The sequence below is a fragment of the Astyanax mexicanus genome, chromosome 8 (genome assembly GCF_023375975.1).
Source record: "Astyanax mexicanus isolate ESR-SI-001 chromosome 8, AstMex3_surface, whole genome shotgun sequence".
Taxonomy (NCBI): domain Eukaryota; kingdom Metazoa; phylum Chordata; class Actinopteri; order Characiformes; family Acestrorhamphidae; genus Astyanax; species Astyanax mexicanus.
This window is the reverse complement of record NC_064415.1, coordinates 13,451,578-13,476,554: the sequence shown is the minus strand read 5'-3', so window position 1 is coordinate 13,476,554 and position 24,977 is coordinate 13,451,578. Positions and strand designations below refer to the sequence as shown.

At 37.7% G+C, this 24,977-nt stretch overlaps 1 protein-coding gene across 3 annotated transcripts in view; it reads right to left on the bottom strand.

The window, feature by feature from the left end:
• Nucleotides 1–251: 251 nt before the first annotated feature.
• The window catches only part of LOC103046717 (phosphofurin acidic cluster sorting protein 1), an 81,175-nt gene continuing 56,449 nt past the window's right edge, over nt 252–24,977 (bottom strand). Inside the window, exons 10-24 of one of the 3 annotated variants that reach the window (XM_022678091.2) lie at nt 23,015–23,108; nt 19,578–19,661; nt 18,327–18,448; nt 17,755–17,887; nt 16,993–17,097; nt 16,566–16,672; nt 13,492–13,646; nt 13,159–13,269; nt 12,221–12,323; nt 11,342–11,384; nt 11,210–11,252; nt 10,963–11,101; nt 10,054–10,292; nt 9,719–9,838; nt 252–8,260 (exon numbers count right to left, since the gene is read on the bottom strand). In XM_022678091.2, the coding sequence (XP_022533812.2) occupies nt 8,142–8,260; nt 9,719–9,838; nt 10,054–10,292; nt 10,963–11,101; nt 11,210–11,252; nt 11,342–11,384; nt 12,221–12,323; nt 13,159–13,269; nt 13,492–13,646; nt 16,566–16,672; nt 16,993–17,097; nt 17,755–17,887; nt 18,327–18,448; nt 19,578–19,661; nt 23,015–23,108 (1,717 nt within the window). In that variant the 3' untranslated portion in view covers nt 252–8,141. The remainder of the gene's footprint in view (nt 8,261–9,718; nt 9,839–10,053; nt 10,293–10,962; nt 11,102–11,209; nt 11,253–11,341; nt 11,385–12,220; nt 12,324–13,158; nt 13,270–13,491; nt 13,647–16,565; nt 16,673–16,992; nt 17,098–17,754; nt 17,888–18,326; nt 18,449–19,577; nt 19,662–23,014; nt 23,109–24,977) is intronic. The other 2 variants (XM_022678092.2, XM_022678093.2) reach the window with 2 other exon arrangements.

Here is a 24,977-nt window from a genome sequence, read left to right as displayed (position 1 = left end):
CACAATCACACACTTCACACAATACTATTCTGTGGTGGATTCCAGCTTTAGAAACAAAGCTTGTTGAAGCTTTTTTTAGGATATTTCTTTAAATAAAAGAAAGCTCCTCATAGTAATTCAGACATGCACACTTATTTTCAACAGGAAAATATTTTTCTCTTTAAGCATTCGTAAATTGCGATAAATCCTGAAACTGCTCCTGTAGATGCAGATGTTCCTGTGGACATATGAAGAGAACACTGAAGACGGAGTACAAATAAGGTGTGTTTATTTAAAAAAATGAACACTTTCAGTTTATATCCCACACATTACCCCAAAGACAACTGAATCATGAAAAAGCAGTACTACAAAACATGTTGAATAAAAAAAAATAACAATAAAAGAACTTCATATTACAAGCACTTCTTAAGATATGTACAAGCGTTGTTGATTCTTTATATAGGCAAAAGGCAAACGGCTAAGGACTGCTAAAACAAACAAGTGCATGTGCAAAAATACTCTTTTCATCCACAAGCTCGGCCTCTCCCTCTGTAACCACAGGCTTTTGTGCCAAATATGAAAGAGTGCTATTCTACCCCACCATCAGCTGTGCCTTGGGGTTTAGCTTTAGCCAAAATGCAGAGCCAAACACCAAAGCTTGTGGAATTCAAGAACAATGTTCTCTCCTTATTAACATAAAACTCCAGTAGTTAGACCCTTAGAACGACCTGATTCACTAAAGCAACTGATATGTTAAAGTCAAGTTTTGGGATTATGAGAAATTTCACTATTTATTAAGGCCTGACCGATATAGATACAGATATTGATTGATGGCTGATAATATCAGGCAATACTGACTTTGACCTGCAGTTTAATAATTATCTGTAAATACCTATGAATGTTTGGGTTGTGGCATGGCAGGATTTAAATTTGTTATATTTAAATATATTTTTTTTTTAAAGAAAAAATATATGAAGTAATTTATAGAAATGAAAATCGTGTTTAAAGAATAGAACAAAATGATGACAGACAAGAGTTGTGTGATATGATAAATAAATATTATATTGCGATATTTAAAGACATTTTTGACAGACTTGTTTCATCACAATGTTTTGACAGATGAAATACATCAACACAAGCAGATTCTTAAAAACTACTTCTCAAATACTCTCTTATTCACAGCACATATCCATCATGTTGCCCACCTCCATAATATAATAGGGTCATATTTCATCTATTCATCTATTGTTTAATATCACCCGTTCCCAGCAGGGGTATATGATATGGACAAAAGTGTGATATGTGATAACTGTTGGAAATTGATGTGAAACAATGTGACTTAAGATCCTAAATAATTTAAGCTCATCAAAGAATTTTCAGCACTTATCTGTCTCAAGTACCTGTAGCTTGGTGTATGTGTTCACTGTGGACCTCTACCTCGCTCTACCTCCAGCCTCATCATGTCAGGTGAGCAGTCTGTAGTGTAAAGGGGTAAAGAGCTCCCTTTTTTGCTGCATGCAGGTAATGCAGTTTGAGTTTGCTGCTGTTTACATTGTTCCAGCAGCTGTTTCATTGTGTTTATTGCAAAAACATACAGCTCTGGAAAAAAAAAATAAGAGACCACAAAGTTTCTTTGATTTTAACCAAATTGAAAACCTTTGGAATATAATCAAAAGGAAGATGAATGATCACAAACCATCAAACCAAGCTGAACTGTCAAAGTTATCCAAAAGCAGTGTGTAAAACTGGTGGAGGAGAACATGCCAAGATGAATGAAAACTGTGATTAAAAACCAGGGTTATTCCACCAAATACTGATTTCTGAACTCTTAAAACTTTATGAATATGAACTTGTTTTCTTTGCATTATTTGAGGTCTGAAAGCTCTGTGTCTCTTTGTTATTTCAGCCATTTCTCATTGTCTGCAAATAAATGCTCTGAATGACCATTTTTTTTATATGTTCATTTTACTCCAACATACACCTATAAATAGCAAAATCAGCGAAACTGATTTAGAAACCTTTTTCCACAGCTGTATATCGCTATAAAAATAGAAATATGATATATCTTACAGCCCTAGTTGCCAGATTTTTTAATCAGTCAGGCCCTTCTCCTGATTACCAGCTTTTGCTGTAGCTACAAAATTGTGCTGACTTTAGTAAATCAGGTCTTGTAAGCTGGAGTGAGAAAATGATGACTGTATTTCGGCTGTACAAATGACTCATTTCTGATCAGTGTGCTCAGAATTCCACTGCTGTTTTGTTCAGTTAGGACAACGTAACGGTCACATCACACGAAACACAGATTACACCATTACTGGACAGAGGCCCGACACAAACCAGGCATCATAACAGACTGAGAACACCACAGAGACAGAGAGACAGAGAGATACACACACACTGTTCACATTCAGACCGCCAGACAGCAGCGGCGGCGGTGGAGAGACCACATTAAAGACGATCAGCGTGGAGGCTGGAAATGGAATGAAATACGTCTCCGTCTCTGTCAGAAGAGGTTTTTGCATTGAAACAGGTAACAGTGGAGGAAGTGGCCATGCTCGAAAAAACCCATTACACCAACAACACTGACCCACGGCCTCCGTCTGATATAAAATGTAACAGCTGACACAGTTTGGCAGTGACATTTCCATTCTTCTAACATCCCCTTGGTTCCCTTTGTCATTACAAACAACCCCATATATCACATTTTCCATACATTTCATAAAAAAAGCACAGTTTAACAACATTGGGTCATTAAAAAAAAAAAAGCCAAAACATGGCCCAACACGGCTGCACTGGATCATTTCAACAAATGAGTTATGTATGTTTGCATGTATGTATGTAGGTTTTGACACAAACTTGACACACAGCTTAATGTAAAAGTGTTTTGCCTTAAAATGATTTTGCACAAAGAACTTCCACTTCCAACATGCCACGCATTACAATCAGAACTTATTTGAAACTGTATTTTCACTGGATATTCTCTTTGGTTTTTGATGTCATTTCAATATTTAAAGATGGCACTATGTTATAATTGACCAAAGTACATACATTTCCTGACCTGGGTGAATGCACTGACTTTTCCAATCACTCGTAGAAGCTCACCTGAGGTCACTTTAATCACACTCAAGTAACAAAAACACACTGTAAAACAACAGGTTTACAGCAGAAGGACAACACCTTCTAATTAACTTTTATTGGGAACCAATGGAGAAAGATTTTATTTAAGATCTACATTTTTGGGGCATTTCGATTGGTCTATTTCTCATGACTTTGATGAATGAGGTTCAATTTAAATAACAAAAAATGCCACATTCAAATTAGGCCAACAAAGTTTAAAATTGAGATAAAAAGATTTTGCATGGTAGCGATGATATTTTGTATTTAGATGCAAAAACTTCTTTATTAGATAGGGATGGGCAATATGGCATCAATACATCATGATACAAGATACGTCAACATACAGCTCTGGAAAAAAATAAATAAATAAGACCACTTAAAAATGATGAGTTTCTTTGATTTTACCAAATTAAAAACCACTGGAATATAATCAAGAGGAAGATGGATGATCACAAGCCATCAAACCAAACTGAACTGCTTGGATTTCTGCACCAGAAGTGACATTAAGTTATCCAAAAGCAGTGTGTAAGACTGGTGGAGGAGAACATCCCAAGTTGCTCTAAATAATAATATTTTTATTTGGAATTTGGGAGAAATGTTGTCCATACTTTATAGAATAACACAACAATGTTCATTTTATTCAAACATATACCTATAAATAGCAAAATCAGAGAAACTGATTCAGAAACTGAAGTGTTCTATTTTTTTCCCCCAGAGCTGTAAAAAGTGGTATAAATAAATTTTATTGAAGTAAATTGAGAATTAATTAACAAATTACATTTATTTAGCATTTCCCATAGTGCACTGCTCTGCACTGACTCTCTTTGTAACAAAACATGTAGTTGCTCAGGGATCTTATATTATTATGTTTCTGATACATCTGAATAAAACCAGCAATGGTACTTTAAAAATTCAATTTAAAATCAGCATTTGCCAAACTGCACTGATTTTACACTTTGTAACAAAGCATGCTAACATTAGTCAAAGTATACTATCTGTTCTAGGATGATCACAGGTCAAATTCAGCCTAAAGGCTTCATAACTGGCTTTCAGACAGACAGAATTATTGATGGCCTGGTCTGACTCAACATCTGAGCAAAGATCTCAAAGAGACAGAGCAGCTGGAGCCTGGAGGAGTGTATAATAAAGCTCAGAATAAAGGAGCCTAAAGTACAAAAAAATGATAAAACTAATACCTTGGCAAGAAAAGCATCTAAAGCCTAGTCAATATCTCTCTAGTTTATTATAATTCTTACACTTATTAGAGTAAAAAGTTATTAAATATCAATATTATAAGATGGTTAGGTGTTGTTTTTTGGACAATTTTAGTTTATCCAGTGTAATTTCTCAATTTCTCTTTAAGTGTGTGTATATATAGAGCATGATTAGTGATGTTATAATAAACTGATATTTATGAAAAAATACTGGAATAAAACAGGAAGAGTAATCTGTGCGCCTGGAACTGATTCATAAGAGTTTGATATATAGCAAAGCATTCTGATCATCATGAATCATGCCTTCGGTATTTTAGACCATTTGCTGGTTGGTAATTGGCAAGTTTTTGCATGTAATTGTCAGTGGGAGGTGGTAACAGGTGCAGAGTAATGAATCATTTAGTAGCATGTCTGTGCATTGGGAAGTAGCGTGGGCTTTGTGCAAAACCTGCTAATACACAAAAAAATAAAGCAAAAAAAGTAAATAAAAAAATGAGAATGGAAAGGCAGCATTACAAAAACATAAAACACTATTGCTTAATGACCACCAGAAAAAAATGTAGTAAATAAAAAAACAAAAACACATTTTAAATTGACCCTTTTGAAATGTAACACACTCTCAATCACGGTATTAATACTTTTGCCACAAAAACAGACCCTGGTTTGGACTCAGCGTTTAGAATGTTATGCATTAAGACTGAACTTAAACTAAATATATTAGGAAACACCCCGTCAGCCACCAACCGATGGAGTCTCATGTAATCGTGTGTGTGGTCTGTGTCTGTGTGTGTGTGTGTGTGTGTGTTGATACAGGGTCGGCATACTGTCCAAAAATTACACCACAGAAGTCTGAAAGTAACGCACATGCTCACACAAACCGACTCACGAAAACCAGCACTCGTCACTCTTACAGTGGCACAACATTAGATCATAGATATTGTTTGTTTGTTTGTATGTTTTTTTCATATCCACAGTTCACACACTAATTATTTTTTCACCTTAACACCGACAGAAACACCTCACACACGTCCTAGACAAAATAGAACATCACTTTTCGTCTGACTACGACGACTGCGACGGCTTAGCAGCTCAGCAGGTAAAGGGAGACTGGAGCTCCGAATCTCTGAATCTCTGACTGAAGCTCAGAATCAGCTCTGAACTCTTCCCGTTAAAGTTATGGTGACTATGAGTGCTGACCTGATCCCAGATCTGCTCTTAAAACAGTTTTCCACACAGTTTATCATGTGATTCCTGACCAGCTTTGAGAAAGAAAAAAAAAAGACACTGTTAAAAATAGAGGTGCAAAAAAGCGTTTGTTGTAAAAGATCTGTATGTGTGAAGAATCATTTAAAGGTTTATAGAAGTTTACATAAAGGTTCTTGTTCCATTTAATTTGCTTCACACTCACAGCTCCTTTACAAAAAAAGCTCTTCTATTGCAAAAGTTACTTTTTTTTAATATATAATTTTTTTTATTTCAAAATTTTCCCTCGTTTTCTCCCCAATTTACACGGCCAATTCTCCAACCCACTCATTAGGACTCCCCCACATCACTAGTGATCACCCCAGCACCAGGAGGGTGAAAACTAACACATGCCTCCTCCGATACATGTGAAGTTTTAACTGCTCTTTTCCAACTGCTGCTGATACAGCATCACAGCACTCTCGGAGGAAATACTTCAGCTCACAGACACCTTGTGCTGATCAACATCACCCTTTGGAGTTAAGTTTGGAGAGAGCACCATCTACCCACCCAGAGAGAGCAAGGCCAATTGTGCTCTCTTGGGGCTCTGGCAGCTGATGGCAAGCTAGATGAACAGGATTCGAACTGGCAATCTCCTGATCGTTTAAAATGAACATTTCATCCATTAAAATATTCAACATTGTCAGGAAAATATTTTTCCTTATTTTAATGCAAACAGAATGTAAAGCTTCTGTGGGAGATAACTACACAAAAATAAAGAAATAGAATTTGTCCATATAAAGTAATTTCTTCAAGATGTCTACAAAACCTAATTTTGTTAGTTTTTAAGTTTTTAAGAGCGGATGAGATGTTTATTTTCAGCTACACTCTTAACAGTAATGGTGCCAGGTTTTTATGGCAGGTGATGCCATAAAAAATACTTTTGATTACATAGAGAACCGTTTTCATAAACAAGATGCAGGTTTAAAGAACATTTTAAAGGTTTAAAGCATTTGCTATAAAGGTTTCTATTCTCCTATCTCCTTTACAAAAAAAGCTTCTTTATAGAACCAAAAATGGTTTATATTTTAAGAGAGTATTTTGACAGAGGTGACCTAAATTTTCCTTTTTATTTTTTAAACACAGCTCTTTTTGCACAAGGAACAAAATAATAAAATAGCAATTTAATCCTCCTGTTATGCTCATGACAATTATATATAAGGGACATTGCTAATTTATTCAGTGTCTGATTTCCAGTGTGCATGCTGATGAATCTGAATCACATGTTAAACTGAACTGGACCTGATGTGGAATATATATCATTTAAGGAGATTTTTAAGGAGATGTTTAAATGGCAGCATTTGTTGTATTCGTTGTACAGATGAATTATCGCTTTAATTGGCATTGTCTTTTCTTCAGATTTGTTTATGAACTCCACCAACATTGTGCTTTGGAAGAAAGTGTGTAGATGTATGCGTATGTCAGCGAGCGAATGTAGGATTAGTGCATAGCTTTCAAAATCCAATAGGGATCCAGCCCAGAGCTTCATGCCTGAAAAGGTTCTTAAAAGACCATCTGATAGAACAATGATCTGCAGTTTTTGCTAATGTGAAAATGAACAGTATGGGTTCACGATTTTACCCCTCCACATGACGGCCTTAATTCACCTCAGCCCTTCACAGATTTCATATTAATATTCCCTACGGAGCGCCTGAAGCCTGTGGAGTGTTAGTTACTGTGGTTATAATCATGCTGCAGGCTTTGTGTGAGACTGCTTGTAACAGTGAGGTGTGTTTACATTCGGATTGGCCAGTGTGATCTTTGGAGATGTGGTTTATGAAGAGAAAAATAAAACCTTTCATTGAGCTACATACATATTCTAAAAAATGGCACTTTCTGAAGCACTCATACACTATAAGATCTAATAACTGAACCCTATAAGCTCCTATAAGACACAAAAGCTTTAACTTATGTACAAAACAATGGAAAACTCACAAAAATAGTCCATGAGTAAACCCCAGCGTCCTCCTCGAGCTTCTACGGACTGAACTGAACTGAAAAGGCATTGCTGCAGGTGGCTAACTGTAGCTGCGCGGCTCCACACATGCACAAGTACGTAAGTTGCATAATAACAAGAATTTTACTAGTGGGCTGTGGGTGCTGTAGTTTAAGACATGCAGATCAGAGCCTGACAGAAATGGTTGGTTCTGTTGTTTGGACTCTGATGGTGAGGCCAATTACCTTAGCATTGCATCAATGAGGTCAAAGGTCACATTAAGGGTCGTTTTTTTTGGGATTTCCACTCGGTCATGCTGTCTGCTAGACGGTAATACGATTGCTGTCGGCAGACTGAAGATCGTCTGACGTTTTTGCTTGTGCTTCTTCCCCACAATGTGGTGCTCTGGGACCTTTTTTCAATAAATAAAAGTGACTAGCGCCATTAAAAAAAGTACATCTCAGCCACCAACACAAACCACCTTCATGGCGCCACCTACCCCCAGCAGGAGGAAATGAAAGGTTGAGGGCGGATTTTCCTCCACACAACTCTGCTACACTCGGCCAGGGTTCTGACTGGCAGGGACTGTGTGCGATAGATAGGGCGAAGGCTGCAGGGTGAAGGGGGTGGTGTTAGAGGGCGAGTGGGCGGTCCTAGGACGGCGGTTTGCTGTAGCCGAACAGTCCGACTGGGAGGTACTTTACGTGTGTTGGCCACTGAGCTGCAAGCTGGAAGAACTTTACGTCGTTCCACTCCACACCATCAATCGACACTGTATGAAAGAGAGAAAAAAAAGCAATAAAACACTAAGTAAGCTAAACAAAAGCCACAGTTGCTAGGGAACAGAAAAATTGCAAAATTAATTCAGTGAAAATGAATATTTTATATTTTATATAGTATGAATATTGTTTTGATATTTTCAGCAAAAGCTGGAATTGATGCAATGTTGTAGTGCTCTATAATTACACATATACCATTTTTACAGCACTAAGTGAATTCATAACAGGCCTTAAATTAAGTGAATCTTTTACAACATGTAATAAAGACTAACGAAGCCTTATTAGAGTACATAGAATGTTAGAAAACATATGAATGGTACATGGACTCATGGAGAACTGATTGTTCTTAAAGAACATGACCGTGAAGGTAGAAAGAAAAAAATATGTTAATTAACCCTCTATGGCAGGAATTATATTTTTTATCAGGAAAAAAAATCATTTTTGAAAGTTTCAGAGACCCTGTGGAAACAGCAAACTAAAATTTAGATTTGTTTTTTTGATAACAAACTGATCATTTAAATCAGGGTGTTTTGGAGCCAAGAAGAACCCAAAACGTGCAAGTGGTCTGCAAAAGCCAACGAATAATAAAACCACTCTTTTAGTAAATTCACAACAAGAATGTAAGAATATAAACAGCCAAATATACATCTTTACATATTCTAACAGACCCAGTTGTATGCCGCACAAGACGTAGGTATACCATGAAACATTAAGGATAAGTAAGTAAGTATTGTTTGTTTATTTGTGGGTTGTGCCATATCAGCAACATATTGGCTATTTTATGGCATCGACAGTGTTCATGACTTGAGCATCACAGACTTAAATCCATTTCTTTAAACGAAGGACTTCCAGAAAATTATTAAGTATTTTAGCTGGTGGAATCCTTTCAAACAGGTCTCTATATTTGTAACCCTATAAAAGTTATTTATGGTGGTTAAACGTGCAGGGCAGTCTACTAAGTGTTTAAGTAAGTAAGTAAGTGAGTAAATAATTTAATGTATGGAAAGGTATAACAACCAAAAAATTGGTTTGTTGCCTAATGGCAAGACTATGCCAAAGAGGGTTAAGCACTATTCACATATTATTGAATAATGTCACTTATAAAATGGCAATTATACAATAATTAGTGTTATGTTTTTTTATATATTGGATTAGTTTGATTTGCTTTGGTGATGAAAGCATAGTTTGAAAGGAAAGATAGACAATTTGATAGATAGACAAATGAAACAAAAAAAAAAGAAGAGAGGGATGAGTGAACATTGATCCATTCAGATTCTGATTCAGTAATAATTAATCAGTTCTTCAGCTCCTACAACTGACTGCTCCTACAGTACTGCTGCAGCCCTGGTTTTCTATACTGACTGAACTGATTGACCCGCTTATTGATCTTCTGTGTTTTCACTGCCACTGTGTTCCTCAGCTCCTCCTATCTGCGCTTCAGCCTGCATTACCTTTCAGGATGGTCTGCTGCTGCTTGGCTGAACAGATGAGTCTGCTGATGCCCTCGATCACCTGACTCTTAGAATCCACCTCCTTCTCTTTGGGCTTCTTCCCCAGGAAGATGGTCGGTACTGCAGAAGAAGAAGAACAGAAGAAAGGATTAAATGGCTACTGTACAAAGCCTCTCAAAACTCACCTCAAAATTCAGAACTGTTTTATAGATTAGTCTATAAATTAATAGGTAGATTATTTAATATTTAAATTATATCTTTATACGTTTATTATTATTAGGTGATCAATGATATGGAAAACAATGTAAAATGATCTTTATATTTTTATTCCTCACCTTTCTTGTTCTTCTCTTTGGTGACCACAGTCATGGACATGGTATTGACTGGTGCATGTGGCTCGTTAGCACCCCCTCCAGGCAGGCGGGTGACCTGCAGTGACCTAAAGGTGCTCTTCAGTGTGTTTTTACAGCCCGTATCCCTCCGCTCGCCCTCGCGCCGCTTCTCAGCAAGAGACGCCAGCCAGTAATCTACCTGCAGGCCGATGGCGTCCACACCGTGAGACATGCTGGGGCTTCTGAGACATAGAGAGATACACAGACCCGGACCAGAGGATAAATAGGTTAGATATTCATATATAAGTGCATCTCAAAAAATTTGACCATCAAGGAAAAGTTACTTTATTTCAGTAATTCAGTTCAAAATGTGAAACTTATATATTTTATAGATGTATTACACAGAGTAGTCTATTTAAGCATTCATTTATTTTATTGTTGATGATTATGGCTTACAGTGAAAACCCAAAAATCAGAAAATTAGAATATTATATAGGACCAAGTGTGGGCAATGTGTCAAGTCCTGCTGAAAAATGAAATCTGCATCTCCAAAAAAGTTGTCAGCAGAGAGAAGCATGAAGTGCTGTAATATTTTCTGACCAAACAATTTTCAATTTTTTTGAGACACAGATACTTGGGATTTTATTGTGTGTAAGCCATAATTAACAACAATAAAATAAATAAACATTTAAATTAGATCACTGTGTGTAATACATCTATATAATATATGAGTTGCACATTTGGAACTGAATTACTGAACAATTGAGATACTATAGGACATCTTATGACCCAAAAACAGCCCACTTTTGAATCTGGGGCTTTAAACATTTCTAATATGTCTAATTCAGGTTTATGCTAACCATAGCCGGTGATCCGTAGATCACAATGACCTGATCTAATAATCTAACTCACCCTTGAACTGCTAATACTGCACCCACAGCAGGAGAAGAAGGGGGCGTGGCTGTCTCTTTAAGACTGCCAGGTGACCCGTGAGAGGGTGGAGATGTCGAAGGGACGGCTAAACTCACAGCCACACCCTCTTCACCATCGCCTAAAACACATAACATAACAGTTATATGGTTTCTTTTATATATTCAGTAATTTATAATACAATTATTAAAATGGCTAAAAAAGGCAAATCAGGGATAATCTGACTAACCTGTAGGCGACTGACCCGGCTCGATCAACCCCACCTTCACCACCTGCAAAATATTTCAAGCTCAGTTACACGCTCTAAATCAAAGCCTGATCCATCATAATCACATCATAAATAAATCCAGCAGTCACTCACGCCAATGAACGGAATAAACTTCTGATAGGAGTCTTCATCCCGCCTGCCACAGAGAGAGGTCACACACAAATAACACCATTCAACAGACTGACAATCACAGGTAAGCACTAGGGGATATTTGCTGAACTATAAAAAACTATACAAAAGTTAATAGGAAATATGGTTAAAAGAAGTATAATCTATGGTGACCGAGAAAGCCCAGCGCAGTGCAAATTGAAAAGCGCTGCAAAAGCACAAAACACATCCAAAATTACAACACAGGCGCAGCAAATAGAAAAACGCGCTGCAAATAGAACCACAACACAACGGAAGTGAGTCACAACACAACGGAATTTTCCCGGGGGACCTTAAAAGATACTGTACCAGCTAAGCTGCGTCTTCAGTAACGTCTCGGACTTCACTATGTGTACAAAGGACAATAAGTGTCAAACAAGGCGTTTTGTGAAGCAGAACTTTTAATAATATGCACACAACCGTGGTAATCACAGGTAATAAACATAACTTACCGTACTTTTCAGAAGCTTGTTTGCCACTTATTGTGCTTTGTATACAGCTGGTACAGCATCTTTTAAGGTCCCCCGGGAAAATTCCGTTGTGTTGTGACTCACTTCCGTTGTGTTGTGGTTGTATTTGCAGCGCGTTTTTCTATTTGCAGCGCGTTTTCTATTTGCTGCGCCTGTGTTGTAATTTTGATGGATGTGTTTTGTGCTTTTGCAGCGCTTTTCAATTTGCACTTCGTTGGGCTTTCTCGGCCACCGTAATAATCAGTGTTTTAGCATAAATGAAAAATAATTAATAAAATATGTTTGGAGATTAATGTGTTAGAGGATTAGTAAAACTTCAGTAATGTTAGAGGAGGTGATGCGATGGTCCACTCACGTCCTGTGTTTACAGGTCAGCATGGCCTCAGCTATGGGGAGCTGGTGGGTGAGAGTGGATCCACTGATGTATTGAGCTATACGACCAGCTACATCCAACACATCTACAGAGAGACAAAAAGAGAGAAATTCATTGTACAATATATACCATAATACCATATATAAATTCCCATAGCCTTTACACATTACATTAAATGTTTAATGCAGGGGTGTCCAAACTTTTTTGTTTGGGGCCAGAAGGAGAAATATATTTGAAGTCACGGGCCACACTATGTAATTAAACAAATAATGAAATATACCACTTGAAATAATACTTTTTCCTGATTATTTCATTTACACACTATTTTACTTGACTTACTATCTTTATCTTTGACAGTGTTGTGTAAACTAAGATTTTTCAAATTGATGTTTAATTTCATGATGTCTCTTAATACTAAACTCCTTAATTACGGCACTTTTAGACTCTTTTACCCCGTTTTTCTGCGCTAGAAATGCGCACTCTCTCCGCTTTTAGACTCTTTTGCCCGTTTCTGACACCTAGCGTTCAAACTTTGAATCTCATATTATAAAAACCTGCTTAAAAGCGGGCCAACTTTCATTCTATTTCTAAAATACCCCGCGGGCCGTAGTTTAGACACCCCTGGTTTAATGTGTTGGAATTCTCCCAATTGTCATATTTTATACATGTTTTGGTTTGTTCCCCCTATTTGTTTTTGTGTTTTATTCAATATGTATTTTTGCCAATATATTATATTACATTTGTAATTGCTTCCCCAGTGTTTTAATAATTTAATTATTCCCTATGAATTAAAAATTCCCTATGCCCACATGCCTTTAAGTGAATGGTGTTTGTGTGAGTGGTCTGTGTGTGTGTGTCGGTAAGAGGATCAGTGGTGTCTCTGTGTGTGTGTGTGTGTGTGTGTGTGTGTGTGTGTGTACCTGTCTGTGGTGGTTCAGAGCGGCTGAACAGTTCCCTCCACCCTCCATCCAGAAAGGCAGAACTGTAGCGGTTGTCAAGGGCACCCAGGTGCTTAGCAACAGGGTGGGAACCTGGATAGACAGAGGAAATAGATATAAAAATAGACTAAATAAATAAAGATGATTTAATTTGGAGCTCTTTGTAAAATGATCCTGTGTAAAGGATCAGATATCTATATAAACACAAGCTCTTCCACAGACCGCACTCTGTTTACAACATTAATCTTTTTAATAAACCACATTTCTGTTCTAAATGACTCATTAACCCAGAGAATCCTCCTCAGTACTGCTTACCCAGAGGAACCACGAGGAAGCGCATGTGGTTCAGCCAATCAGACGTTTTATTAGCCAGCTGACTGACGAAGAACTGCAGGATCGCACCCAGATAACTCTGAGCTCCAACCACCGCAACCTTCACCGGCCTCGGCATCGACGAGTTACAGTTACAGCTAGAGAGAGAGAGAGAGAGAGAGAGAGAGATGCAATATGTAAATTAGCATGGTAAAATCCAGATGAATAACACATGGTACGGAGAAGCTTTTGTGAGGGTTTGTATAAAACGACAAAAATGTGATTAAAAATAACGTACAATAATAATTTCCTAGCATTTTCTCCACATAGTGTATCTGCTTTAATATATGTTGTAACATATCTGACAAATTGACTAAGGTTACATTAGTTAAAAAAAATAAATAAATAAATAAATAAATAAATATATATATATATATATATATATATATATATATATATATATTTATATATATATAGGCTATATGACTTATGCACTGGTGAGTAATATGTAATATATATATATATTACATTTTATCCACCAGTGCATAAATCATATAGCCTAAATGTATTATTCACTTTATATAGAAACTACAATTTAAACATTTAATAAACATCTTACCTTTTTAAAATCCAAGCAGACAATCCACAATATGACTTAAAAACAACAGTCTGTCATTGTTTGATGTAAAGTTGACTTTATACATATTTCTGCATTTCTTTTGCCCATTTTGGTTGCCAAATATTGTGAGAATGCATAGTTTGTTCTCTTAGGTACGATGTTTTACGATTTTTGTTCAATTGGTTTTAGGTGGAAACAACCCAAATACTCTGGGAAAATGCTATTTGATTTTTTTTTTCTGTTCAGAGATAAAAAATATTTGTATAGTTTGAAAAATATGTTGTTTGTGTAGACTTTTTTTATGTGTGGATGAAAATTATAATAATAATAATTAGAAATATAGCCGCAAGCGGCAATCATCGGGTTCAAGCACCAACTTGCACAATGGTGCCTACTGGAGCATTGAATGGTGATGTGTAAGAAGGTCTAATATGATTGGAGATGCCCTGTCACATTTAGAAATTATCAAGTTTTTCACCTGTTATTAATGTTGAGCAGAGGCCTTTCAACCTGATCAGTGCTTAAATTCACATGTAAATCTAGTGAACTTTGTAGGATATTCATTAAGTGAGTTAGAACTAGTCAAAAGTTGTCTACATGTTATTGGTATTGATCAGGTGGCTTCAACCAGAATGTTCACAAAGTGGTATTCAGATTGACCTTTGAACCTTTGCAGAACAAGCTGAAATGTTTGACCAAACAAGTTTAAATTAACACAAAGGAGTGAATGTTCTGATATGACATGTAATTACGAAGTTATTATAAATCTAGTTCTGAATTAAATGGCGCTTCATCAAGCACCAACTAGCACAATGGTGCCTACTAGAGCATAGGATGGTGATGTGTAAGAAGGTCTAACACAATTGGAGACATTCTGTCACATTTAAAATGATCAAAAGTCTTTCACCTGTTATTAATGTTGAGAAGAGGCACAAAGGAGTGAATGTTCTGATATGACATGTAATGTCAAGTTATTCTTAATCTAGTTCTGTATTAAATGGCGCTTCATCAGAGTGATATTGTACAGAGGTCTTTAACATTGTGAGATTACAGCAAATACTGCAGAGTTACAGCAATTTAGGTTAGAAATTCCAAGGACGCACAGATTGCTTGATGCCTGGAGAGTATTGTATGTGAAATTTTCACAAATGTTTTTAATGAACATTTACCTAGAGACTCTACAGTGTGCAGCAAGACTGAAATGGAGGTGATAGGCCAAATATCCAGAGAGTAGTTTCAATATAGCTATTTTCAAACAATTAGCAATTATGAATGAACAAAGCACTTTTTAAACATAGTTGTATTGAGAAATTTGTCAGAGCCACTGTACTAAATATGGCAAAAACAATTAGATGTCAAAATAGTACAGCATGATTGACATAAACTCGTTTTTTTGGAACAGCGCCCCCCAGTGGGCGGATTGTTTCAGCACTTTGCAGGTCACTACAGTGTCTCCACCTGAACATAACTGCCAAATATCATCCAGATTGGGCAACATTTAGCCTGCCAAAATGTCTGCTGAATGCTGATTGGCTGATGGTGTTCAGCCATGTTGATTGATTAAGTTGCCCTTTGAACATCCTTTAGAGGCTGTATGATAGATTCTGCATGCAAAGTTTCAACTTGCTAGGTTGCACAGTTGCTGAGAAACAGTGCTCCAAATTTACCTCTTGAAGTGAATGGGGCATATATCCGGAAGGACTAATTTGCATATGGCGGCCATATTGTTTACATATTTCAACTTTTTCTTAATGAATATTGAAGCGCATGCTCTCACGAGTGTTTTGATACCAAACATGCCAGGATTGGTCAAAATTCCTAGGACTAGTTAGCAAAAGTAGGTTTTGCATATTATGCAAATTAGCAAAAAATCTATATAGACGGAAGTGCATGGTCCAAATTGGAAAGTTGTTGGTATTGACCCAAGGAATCCATCAAAAAAAGAATTTTGAATGTAGGTCTTATGGTTTTTGAGTTATTGAGAAAATTGTGAAAAATGAATTTCCTTGTTTATAGCGCCACCACGTGACCAATCGGTGCCATTTTTGTTGTCCACCGAGATGCACTGATCCAACATCTACCTACCAAGTTTCATTTCTCTATGACTTACGGTTTAGGCTGCACAACTGAACCCTAATAATAATAATAATAAGAAGAAGAAGAAAAATCTTAGCAAAAACAATAGGGTTCTACGCACCTTCGGTGCTTGAACCCTAATAATCTGCAGTTGCTGTTCGTCAGTGTTTTGTGCTGACATGCCCTCAACTCAAAATCAGAGCTCTTATGTGATGCACTCTCCTCATAAATCCAACAGTTCCATCATGACCTGAAGGCAGCTGATCTACTTCTGGGTTTGTGAGTGTAAGAGAAGACGTGTACTCAGATATGTGGGGTATAAAGCTCTGAGGAAGGTAAATAAGTATAAGAGTAAAATACTGTTTAAAAGAGAGGAACTTACAACTTCTGTATACGAGTGAGAACAGCCGAGAGCACCGCCTGGATCTCTGCTCCTGAACACGTACACACCACCGGGTGCTTCTGAACCGCCAACTGCTCCACTACATACTGCATGCACACACACACGCACACACACATACACGCACACACACACACACACTTTGGGTCATACGGGAGTCCTGTTTCTTTTGCTTGTAAAACAGTTAAATCCACACACAAATACAGTTGCAAGAAAATGTATATGAATCCTTTGGGATTACTTGGATTTCTGCATAATTTGGTCATTAAACATGTTCTGATCTTCATCTAAGTCACAACAATAGACAAACACAATCTGCTTAAACTAATACCACACAAAAAATGATATGTTATTAAATGTTATTATATGTTATTAAAGAGCGTTTAGTTTAATAATCACACACACGTACCTGGCCTTGCCAATCTGTGCCATTAACAAGGATGACACTCTCAGGTAGAGCAGCATCAGAAAACAAAATCTGATTCAACTGATCATACACAGCCTTCCTGAGAACCTACAGAGAGAGAGAGAGAGAGAGAGAGAGAGAGAGAGAGAGATACACACAAATACACAGAGGTTAGGTTCAGATGAGTCAGCCAAACATTAATTATTCAGACTGAATCTGTGGAACAAGATGAAACAGCACATTAACAATCTTTATTTAGCCATGCTCCCACTGCTCCTCCAGAGAGAGAGAAAGAGAGAGAGAGACAAAAAGAGGAAAAAGAGAAACAGAAGATGAAAAATACTCTCTCTGGTAGTCTGGACCCTACTGGAGGTTTATTATTACTCTTCTTGATTATGTGTTTCTGTATATACAGAATACAACAGTTCAAACATTTATAAAAGTTTTAATAATGAAACTTGCTTGGCTGGAAATAAACGTATAAAAATAATTCAAAATCACTTGTACTTTAGAATCTGACTCACTGGTTTATTTTAGATCATTTAAATGTAAAGACTCATTAAAGGAGCTGAAAATAATTGCACAGTAAGAAAGGAAGCTGTAGAACAAAGAGAATAAGGTCAATGTATTCACCATCATTCCAGAGAACACAGTTCCTCTGCTCCACAGCCTCTAACCCACACCTTGCATTAGGCAGTGTGTCAATACGTTTATGTTTATCTGCTTGGCAGTGTGTATACATTTGCACGTGTGTGTGTGTGTTACCTGTGTACTGTGTCCGAGTTCAGGTGACCTCTCGCTGTCTGAGCTGTTAGTTCTTTCACTCAGTGGTTTGGAGAGCTGCCGCTCTTTCATCGGTGTACTGCGCTTCTGCCGGGGTGTGTGAGCCCCATCCAGCCTACACACAGAGCAGATCCGTGATTTCCTCACTAATAACAAACTTACAAATCATAGAAATATACCTACAGCTCTGGAGAAAATAAGAGACCACTTAAAAATTATGAGTTTCTTTGATTTTACCAAGTTAAAAACCTCTAGAATAAAATCAAGAGGACGATGAATGAGCACAAGATGAACAGCTTGAATTTTTGCACCAGGAGTAAAGGCATAAAGTTATCCAAAAGCAGTGTGTAAGACTGGTGGAGGAGAACATGCCAAGATGCATGAAAACTGTGACTAAAAAAACAGGGGATTTCCATTAAATATTGATTTCTGAACTCTTAAAACTTTATGAATATGAACTTGTTTCAAAATTTTAAAAAATCAGAGAAACTGATTCAGAAACTGAAGCGGTTTCTTAATTTTTCTTTTCAGGAGCTGTATGTGTGTGTTCAGACCTGGGAGAGGGCATGGAGTGGCATTCACTCTTGCTGCTCTTCAGGGGAGTGCGAGGTTTCTCAGCCACAGACACGGTGATGGCAGGAGCAATGTCCACAAATGGCTCCTGATCATTCACGTCCTATTCACAAGCATACACATGCACTTGCATTAATTACCTGAAATATTACTAGAGTTCGTATGTGATGTGGGAGAGAACACAGACAAGACACAGAAGGTAACAATGCCACTTATTAAAAAGAGCCTGTACTCAAAAACTGTTTACAGCAGCTGCATTCACTATGTAAGATCAAGCTATTTTTAAATCCCCTACACCATGGGTGTCCAAACTTTTTTTGTTGAGGGCCAGAAGGAGAAATATATTTGAAGTCACGGGCCACAGACTCTGTAATAAAACAAATAATGAAATATACCACTTTAAATAATACTTTTTTCCTGATTATTTCATTTACACACCATTTTACTTGACTTACTATCTTTATCTTGGACAGTGTTGTGTAAACTAAGATTTTTCAAATAGATGTTTCATTTCATGATGTCTCTTAATATTAAACTCCTTAATTACGGCAATGTTTGGACTCTTTGGCTAGTTTTTCTGCGCTAGAAATGCGCACCCTCTCCGCTTTTAGACTCTTTTACTCCGCTTTTATGCGCTAGAAATGCGCACCCTCTCCACTTTTAGACTCTTTTACTCCGCTTTTATGCGCTAGAAATGCGCACCCTCTCCACTTTTAGACTCTTTTACCCCGTTTTTCTGCGCTAGAAATGCGCACCCTCTCCACTTTTAGACTCTTTTACCCCGTTTTTCTGCGCTAGAAATGCGCTCCCTCTCCGCTTTTAGACTCTTTTACCCCGTTTTTCTGCGCTAGAAATGAGCACACTCTCTGCTTTTAGACTCTTTGGTCCGTTTCTGACACCTAGCTTTCAAACTTTGAATCTCACATTATAAAAACCTGCTTAACAGCAGGCCAACTTTCATTCTATTTCTAAAATACCTCGCGGGCCGCTCCACAAAAAAAAACAGGCCGCAAATGGCCCTCGGGCCGTAGTTTGGACACTTCTGCCCTAAACATTTCCTCCCTGTTCCTTTGATATGGTAATTTCTTTTAGCAAAAATTGTTTTAAAACTGAAAATCTCTCTATAAATTGTTTTAATTTGTCACTGCTGGTTTTGTTAAGCATTCCTTCAGTTCTAATGTGTTCTCAGTCAAGACTAAATATGATGACACATGTTGATGCATGCTTCTCACCAGTGTGTCTGCATCATTCTGCGCCTCCTCCAGGTTGCGGCTGCGGGAGTGTTTCATTTTATCAGAGGGAGGCTGCTCCCCCTGCTGGAGAAACAGAGAAACTGTGAAGCACCAGTTGAAACTCACAGCACAACACATGCACCCCTCTCACCCTCGCTCAGTAGTCTGAAACAGTTTGGTGTATTATCTATTCAGTACACATACATCCTGTTAAACATGGTGAAGGGTTAAAATAGATTTGTTTAATAAAGTAACAACTAAAATCTACCACAAACTAAATAAACTGCAATCCAAAAATTAAACGCAAATACTGTAAATGACTAAACAAATACAGAATAAACTGCAAGAACTTTCAAGAACATTGCAAACATTTTGGCGATATTATCACGTATGGTACGATCTGGCACATCACTAATCGACAATACTTGATCCTAAGAATACTGAGAATATTACCAGTGTTGAAAAAACACTGACCCTACTGTATATTTCATTACAGTTTTAAAATATGTAAAACAAATGCATGTGAGAGTATTTGTGATATATAAAAGTATATAATATATTGCAATAAGTACTGTATCATGAAACTGTCTTTAAATAGCGTGATATAATATTTTTTGACCAATATCATAAATCTCTGTCAGTGCATGAGTACATATAACACAGGTTTTATACTGTTCATATCAAGATCACAATTACATCATATTAATTGAAGTTAAGAAATACTGTATATCGTGATCATTTTGGCCATATCTTCCAGATCTCAAACTTAAAATCTCAGGTCTCAGGAGATTATAGAAGTAACCCTCGTATCATCCCATCCCTATCAGTATCAGTATCAGTATTAGTGAGAGAGACAGTGCTGGCCAGCAGCCTGTGAGGTATTGACTACTGGCAGAGTTTGGGTTAAAGTGCATTAAAACGCTGTCCAACACGTCACTCTGTGCTGTTAACAGATTAAACATGAAGGGTGATTTTTTTTCTCAGAGCTGAGCTGGACTGATTTACACGGCTGGTGAGAACGTGTGGGAATTAACTTATCCATGTTCAGACCAGATTTAGGAGCAGTTTAAGGGAATTTATCAATCTGATTAATGATATGATTAATAAATGCCACTACACAGAAGTGCAGTGTGTTAGCAAGAGCCTGGTGATTCAAACAGTGAGGAAAATAAGTATTTGAACACCCTGCAACTTTGCAAGTCCTCCCACTTAGAAATCATGGATGGGTCTGAAATGTTCATCTTAGGTGCATGTTCATTGTGAGAGACATAATCCAAAAAAACAATGTATTATTTTTTAATAATTTATTTGTGTGTTACTGCTGCAAATAAGTATTTGAACCTGTGAAATTCAATGTTAATATTTGGTACAGTAGCCTTTGTTTGCAATTACAGAGGTCAAACGTTTCCTGTGTTTTTTTTCTACCAGGTTTGCACACACTGCAGCAGGGATTTTGGCCCATTCCTCCACACAGATCTTCTCCAGATCAGCCAGGTTTCTGGGCTTTCACTGAGAAACACGGAGTATGAGCTCCTTCCAAACATTTTCTATAGGAGTCAGGTCTGGTGACTGGCTAGGCCACTCCAGAACCTTGATATGCTTCTTACGGTGCCACTTCTTGTTATCTTTGCTGTGTGCTTTGGGTCATTGTCATGTTGGAAGACCCAGCCACGACCCATTTTCAATGCTCTAACTGAGGGGAAGAGGTTGTTCCCCAAAACTTCGCCCCAGTCATCCTCTCCTTAATACAGTGCACTCGTCCTGTCCCATGTGCAGAAAAACACCCCCAAAGCATGATGCCTCCACCCCCATGCTTCACAGTAGGGATGGTTTTTCTGGGATGGTACTCATCATTCTTCGTCCTCCAAACACGGCGAGTGGAATTAAGACCAAAAAGTTCTATTTTGGTTTCATCTGACCACAGAACTTTCTCCCATGACTTTTCTGGATCGTGCAAATGGTCATGGGCAAACCTAAGATGGGTCTGGACGTGTGCTAATTTAAGCAGGGGAAGCTTCCGTGCCATGCATGACTTTAAACTATGACCTCTTACAGTAACCTTGGAAACAGTGGTGCCAGCTCTTTTCAGGTCATTGACCAGCTCTTCCCGTGTAGTTCTGGGCTGATTCCTCACATGATCCCCAGTCTGAGATCAGTCATGTTAAGCTTCTTCAATTTTCTAATAATTGCTCAAACAGTTGATCTTTTTTCACCAAGCTGCTTGGCAGTTGCCCCACAGACCTTTCCAACCTTGTGGAGGTCTACAATTTTGTCTCTGGTGTCTTTGGTAAGCTCTTTGGTCTTAGTCATGTTAGTAGTTGGAGTTTTACTGATTGTGTAATTGGGTGGACAGGTGTCTCATGACCTCAAACAGGTGCTTCTAATTTAGACTAATAAGTGGAGAGGAGGTGGACTTTTTAGAGGTGGACTAACAGGTATTTGAGGGCCAGAAGATTTTCTGATTGGCAGGTGTTCAAATACTTATTTGCAGCAGTAACACACACAAATAAATTATTTTAAAAAAACATACATGGTGATTTCCAGATTTTTTTAGATTATGCCTCTCACAGTGGACATGCACATTAATTGGAGATTTCAGATCCCTCAATGATTTCTAAGTGGGAGAACTGGCAAGGTCACAGTGAGTCCAAATACTTATTTTCCTCACTGTACATACCACACTACTGGGGTTTCAAACTATTCAATTTAATGTGATATTTTGAAAGCATGATTTTTTTTAGGGATTTTTTTTTTTTCAAACTTTTGAGAATCAATACAATATTGCATAACATAAAAAATATAAATACTTCGAAATATTGATATTTTCCTACTCCCTCACTACATAACACTGATTTCAGTTTAAAACCAGACACTTCACTATGAAACTGAACTGTCTTGATCGTTTGGAAACAGCAAAAATTTATGCAGAACAAAAATCCATATCCAAACTGTCTCAACCGTGTATTTGATCTTTAATATGCACATCAAACATGATAGAATAGAACTATAAATCAAAGTTGTGTTCTAAAGGTTCTTATGAGCTTTAATGGGGTTTTTAACAGCAGTATGTAAAATCTCTACACTTGGCAACAATAACTCATTAGTGCATCATTGCACTATATCAGTAGTACGGTATATCACTGCTGCAAGAACATGTTCACATTAACTCAAACTAAAAAAACATCTAAAATTGAGATACAAGGTTTTTGCATTTCAGCAACAACATGGAAAACCACCAACCCGGACCGAAAGCATTATATAGTTGCAACTAAGCTTACTCCTCAAATACTTTAACCCATAACAGACATGGCCTCAATAACCTTCTCCATCCTTTTATCACCACCTCATCCTTCCTTCCTCTCATTCCTTATTCATATTTAACTAATCCCTCCGTTCTCTTATACAGATATAATAGACTCTGTCTTTCTTTCACTCACAGGGCTGAAGGGGTCTCTGGTCAGACTTCCTTTGCTGTTCAGGCTGCCGATCTCCGTCTGAGAGCTGGACTGAGACATTCCCTCGAAGAACGGCCTGTAAAACACACACACACAATATATATATTAAAGTGTGTACTATTACTAAAAATATTTCTATGAAAGTCAATGTAAAAAGCATTTGTTTTTGGTCCATTCTTCATGATATTTCCACACAATTTAAAGACCAATCCCATACTGCAATTTATGTTCAAATTAAAGACAATAAAAATGATTTTTAGCATAACTGTAACAAACTGTATAACTGTTTTTCCAGAATTTATCAACTAGAATCTCTCTTTTACTCACTTACACCTAAATATCACATTTAGATGTTTGAATAAAATGGGCATTTTAAAACCTAAGAACTTATTTACCCTTATGCTTTATCTTCTTTCTAAAGTTATAACCCCAGAATAATACAGGCTTGATAGTGCTTAGTTTTCATACTAATGTTTAAATCCTGGGTTCCATCTGGGTAGTTCTGCTACAGATTGATTAAAAGAAAGTTATCAGTATGTAACTCGATCATGACATGTTACCCAAGTGGACGGATTGGGAACATCCACAACCGTTAAGGCTGAACACTGTTCAGTGTGCTCATGGCAAGGCAATGTAAATTAGCAGAGTTTGAGTGAGGCCTGATTTAAGTGGGTGCTAGATGGATAGGACATTTTGTTTCTGAAGCTGGAAAAAAGGCAGGCTTCTTTTGGCGTGATAAAAAAAGGCTCCACAGTTAAGAACAGCAGCAGCACAGCAGCACAGCAGCAGCAGCTCCAGACACGGCCGACTGCATGTGTCTGCTCTGGTATGAAGTGTTTGGGCAGCTTGGTTGTGTGCTCAGGACTACTGAATGCTGGATAGTGCAGTGTTTACATGTTTGAACAACATCCAGAGTCTAAAATTAAGCAGGACGGTTTTGTTTAGGCTGGACTTCATTCAGGCTGATTACCCTGATTTAAGCAGACTCAGAGTTATTCCCTGATTATAGTGATTTTGTTAATGATGGCATGTGTGCTGAGGGTGATATTCTCACTGGCACCACCAGGGGGCGCACACTACACTCTACTCAACACCAGTCTGCTTCCACATCTTTATCTGTGTCTGGATGCATGTGTGTGCACGTGTGTGCAGGCCTTCTAATAGATTTCAGGGCACCAGAGAAGGGACTGGGTACGCTGTGTGTGTTCATTTTGAGGGATGCGAGAGACACCTACGGGTCACAACAGACCATCCAAAACCATTAACTGGTGAAAGTCAATATCGGGGATGTCAGGGAGAGCAATATATATCAACCACTGTTGTCTCCAGACGAGCCTTTGGTGGGGTTGGTGGTGATGATGGTGGTGTTCCAGTGTGGACAGGTCTGTCTAGTCAATACAGGACCACCCTACGCTTTGTGAATGTACACTTTGTACAGTGACAAGCCCATACTACTTAAAGAACATCAATATGAAGAACACAGGCCTAATTTCATGGATGACAAGGCTCCAGTAAGGTTGCATCATTAGGGAATGGCTGCTGGAGACTGGGGTGCCACAAAGGGTGTGGTTTGCAGACCAAGTCTCCAGACTTGAATCCCAAAGAAAACCCATTAGATCAGTAGAGTCGCCCTGTAGAGGCTCGTAACTCTGCACCCTAGAAAATTTTAATGACTCAATAAGGCTCTCAATAAGGCCTTCAGGAAGAAGAGTGAGATGCCATGCCCCAGCAGACAATAAGTCGACTTGTAAACAGCATTAGATATCATTTTCACTGTGTAATTGATGCTCAATGACATGTTATTAAGACATTGACATTATTTGTTAGGGTATACCAAACTCTGTTGTCTGCTTTTGTTTCAATAAATTGTTTGGGATGAGAAAATTTCAATTCTATGCTTATAATTAAATGCCCTGCTTCCATGATATAATATCACTGTAGCGTG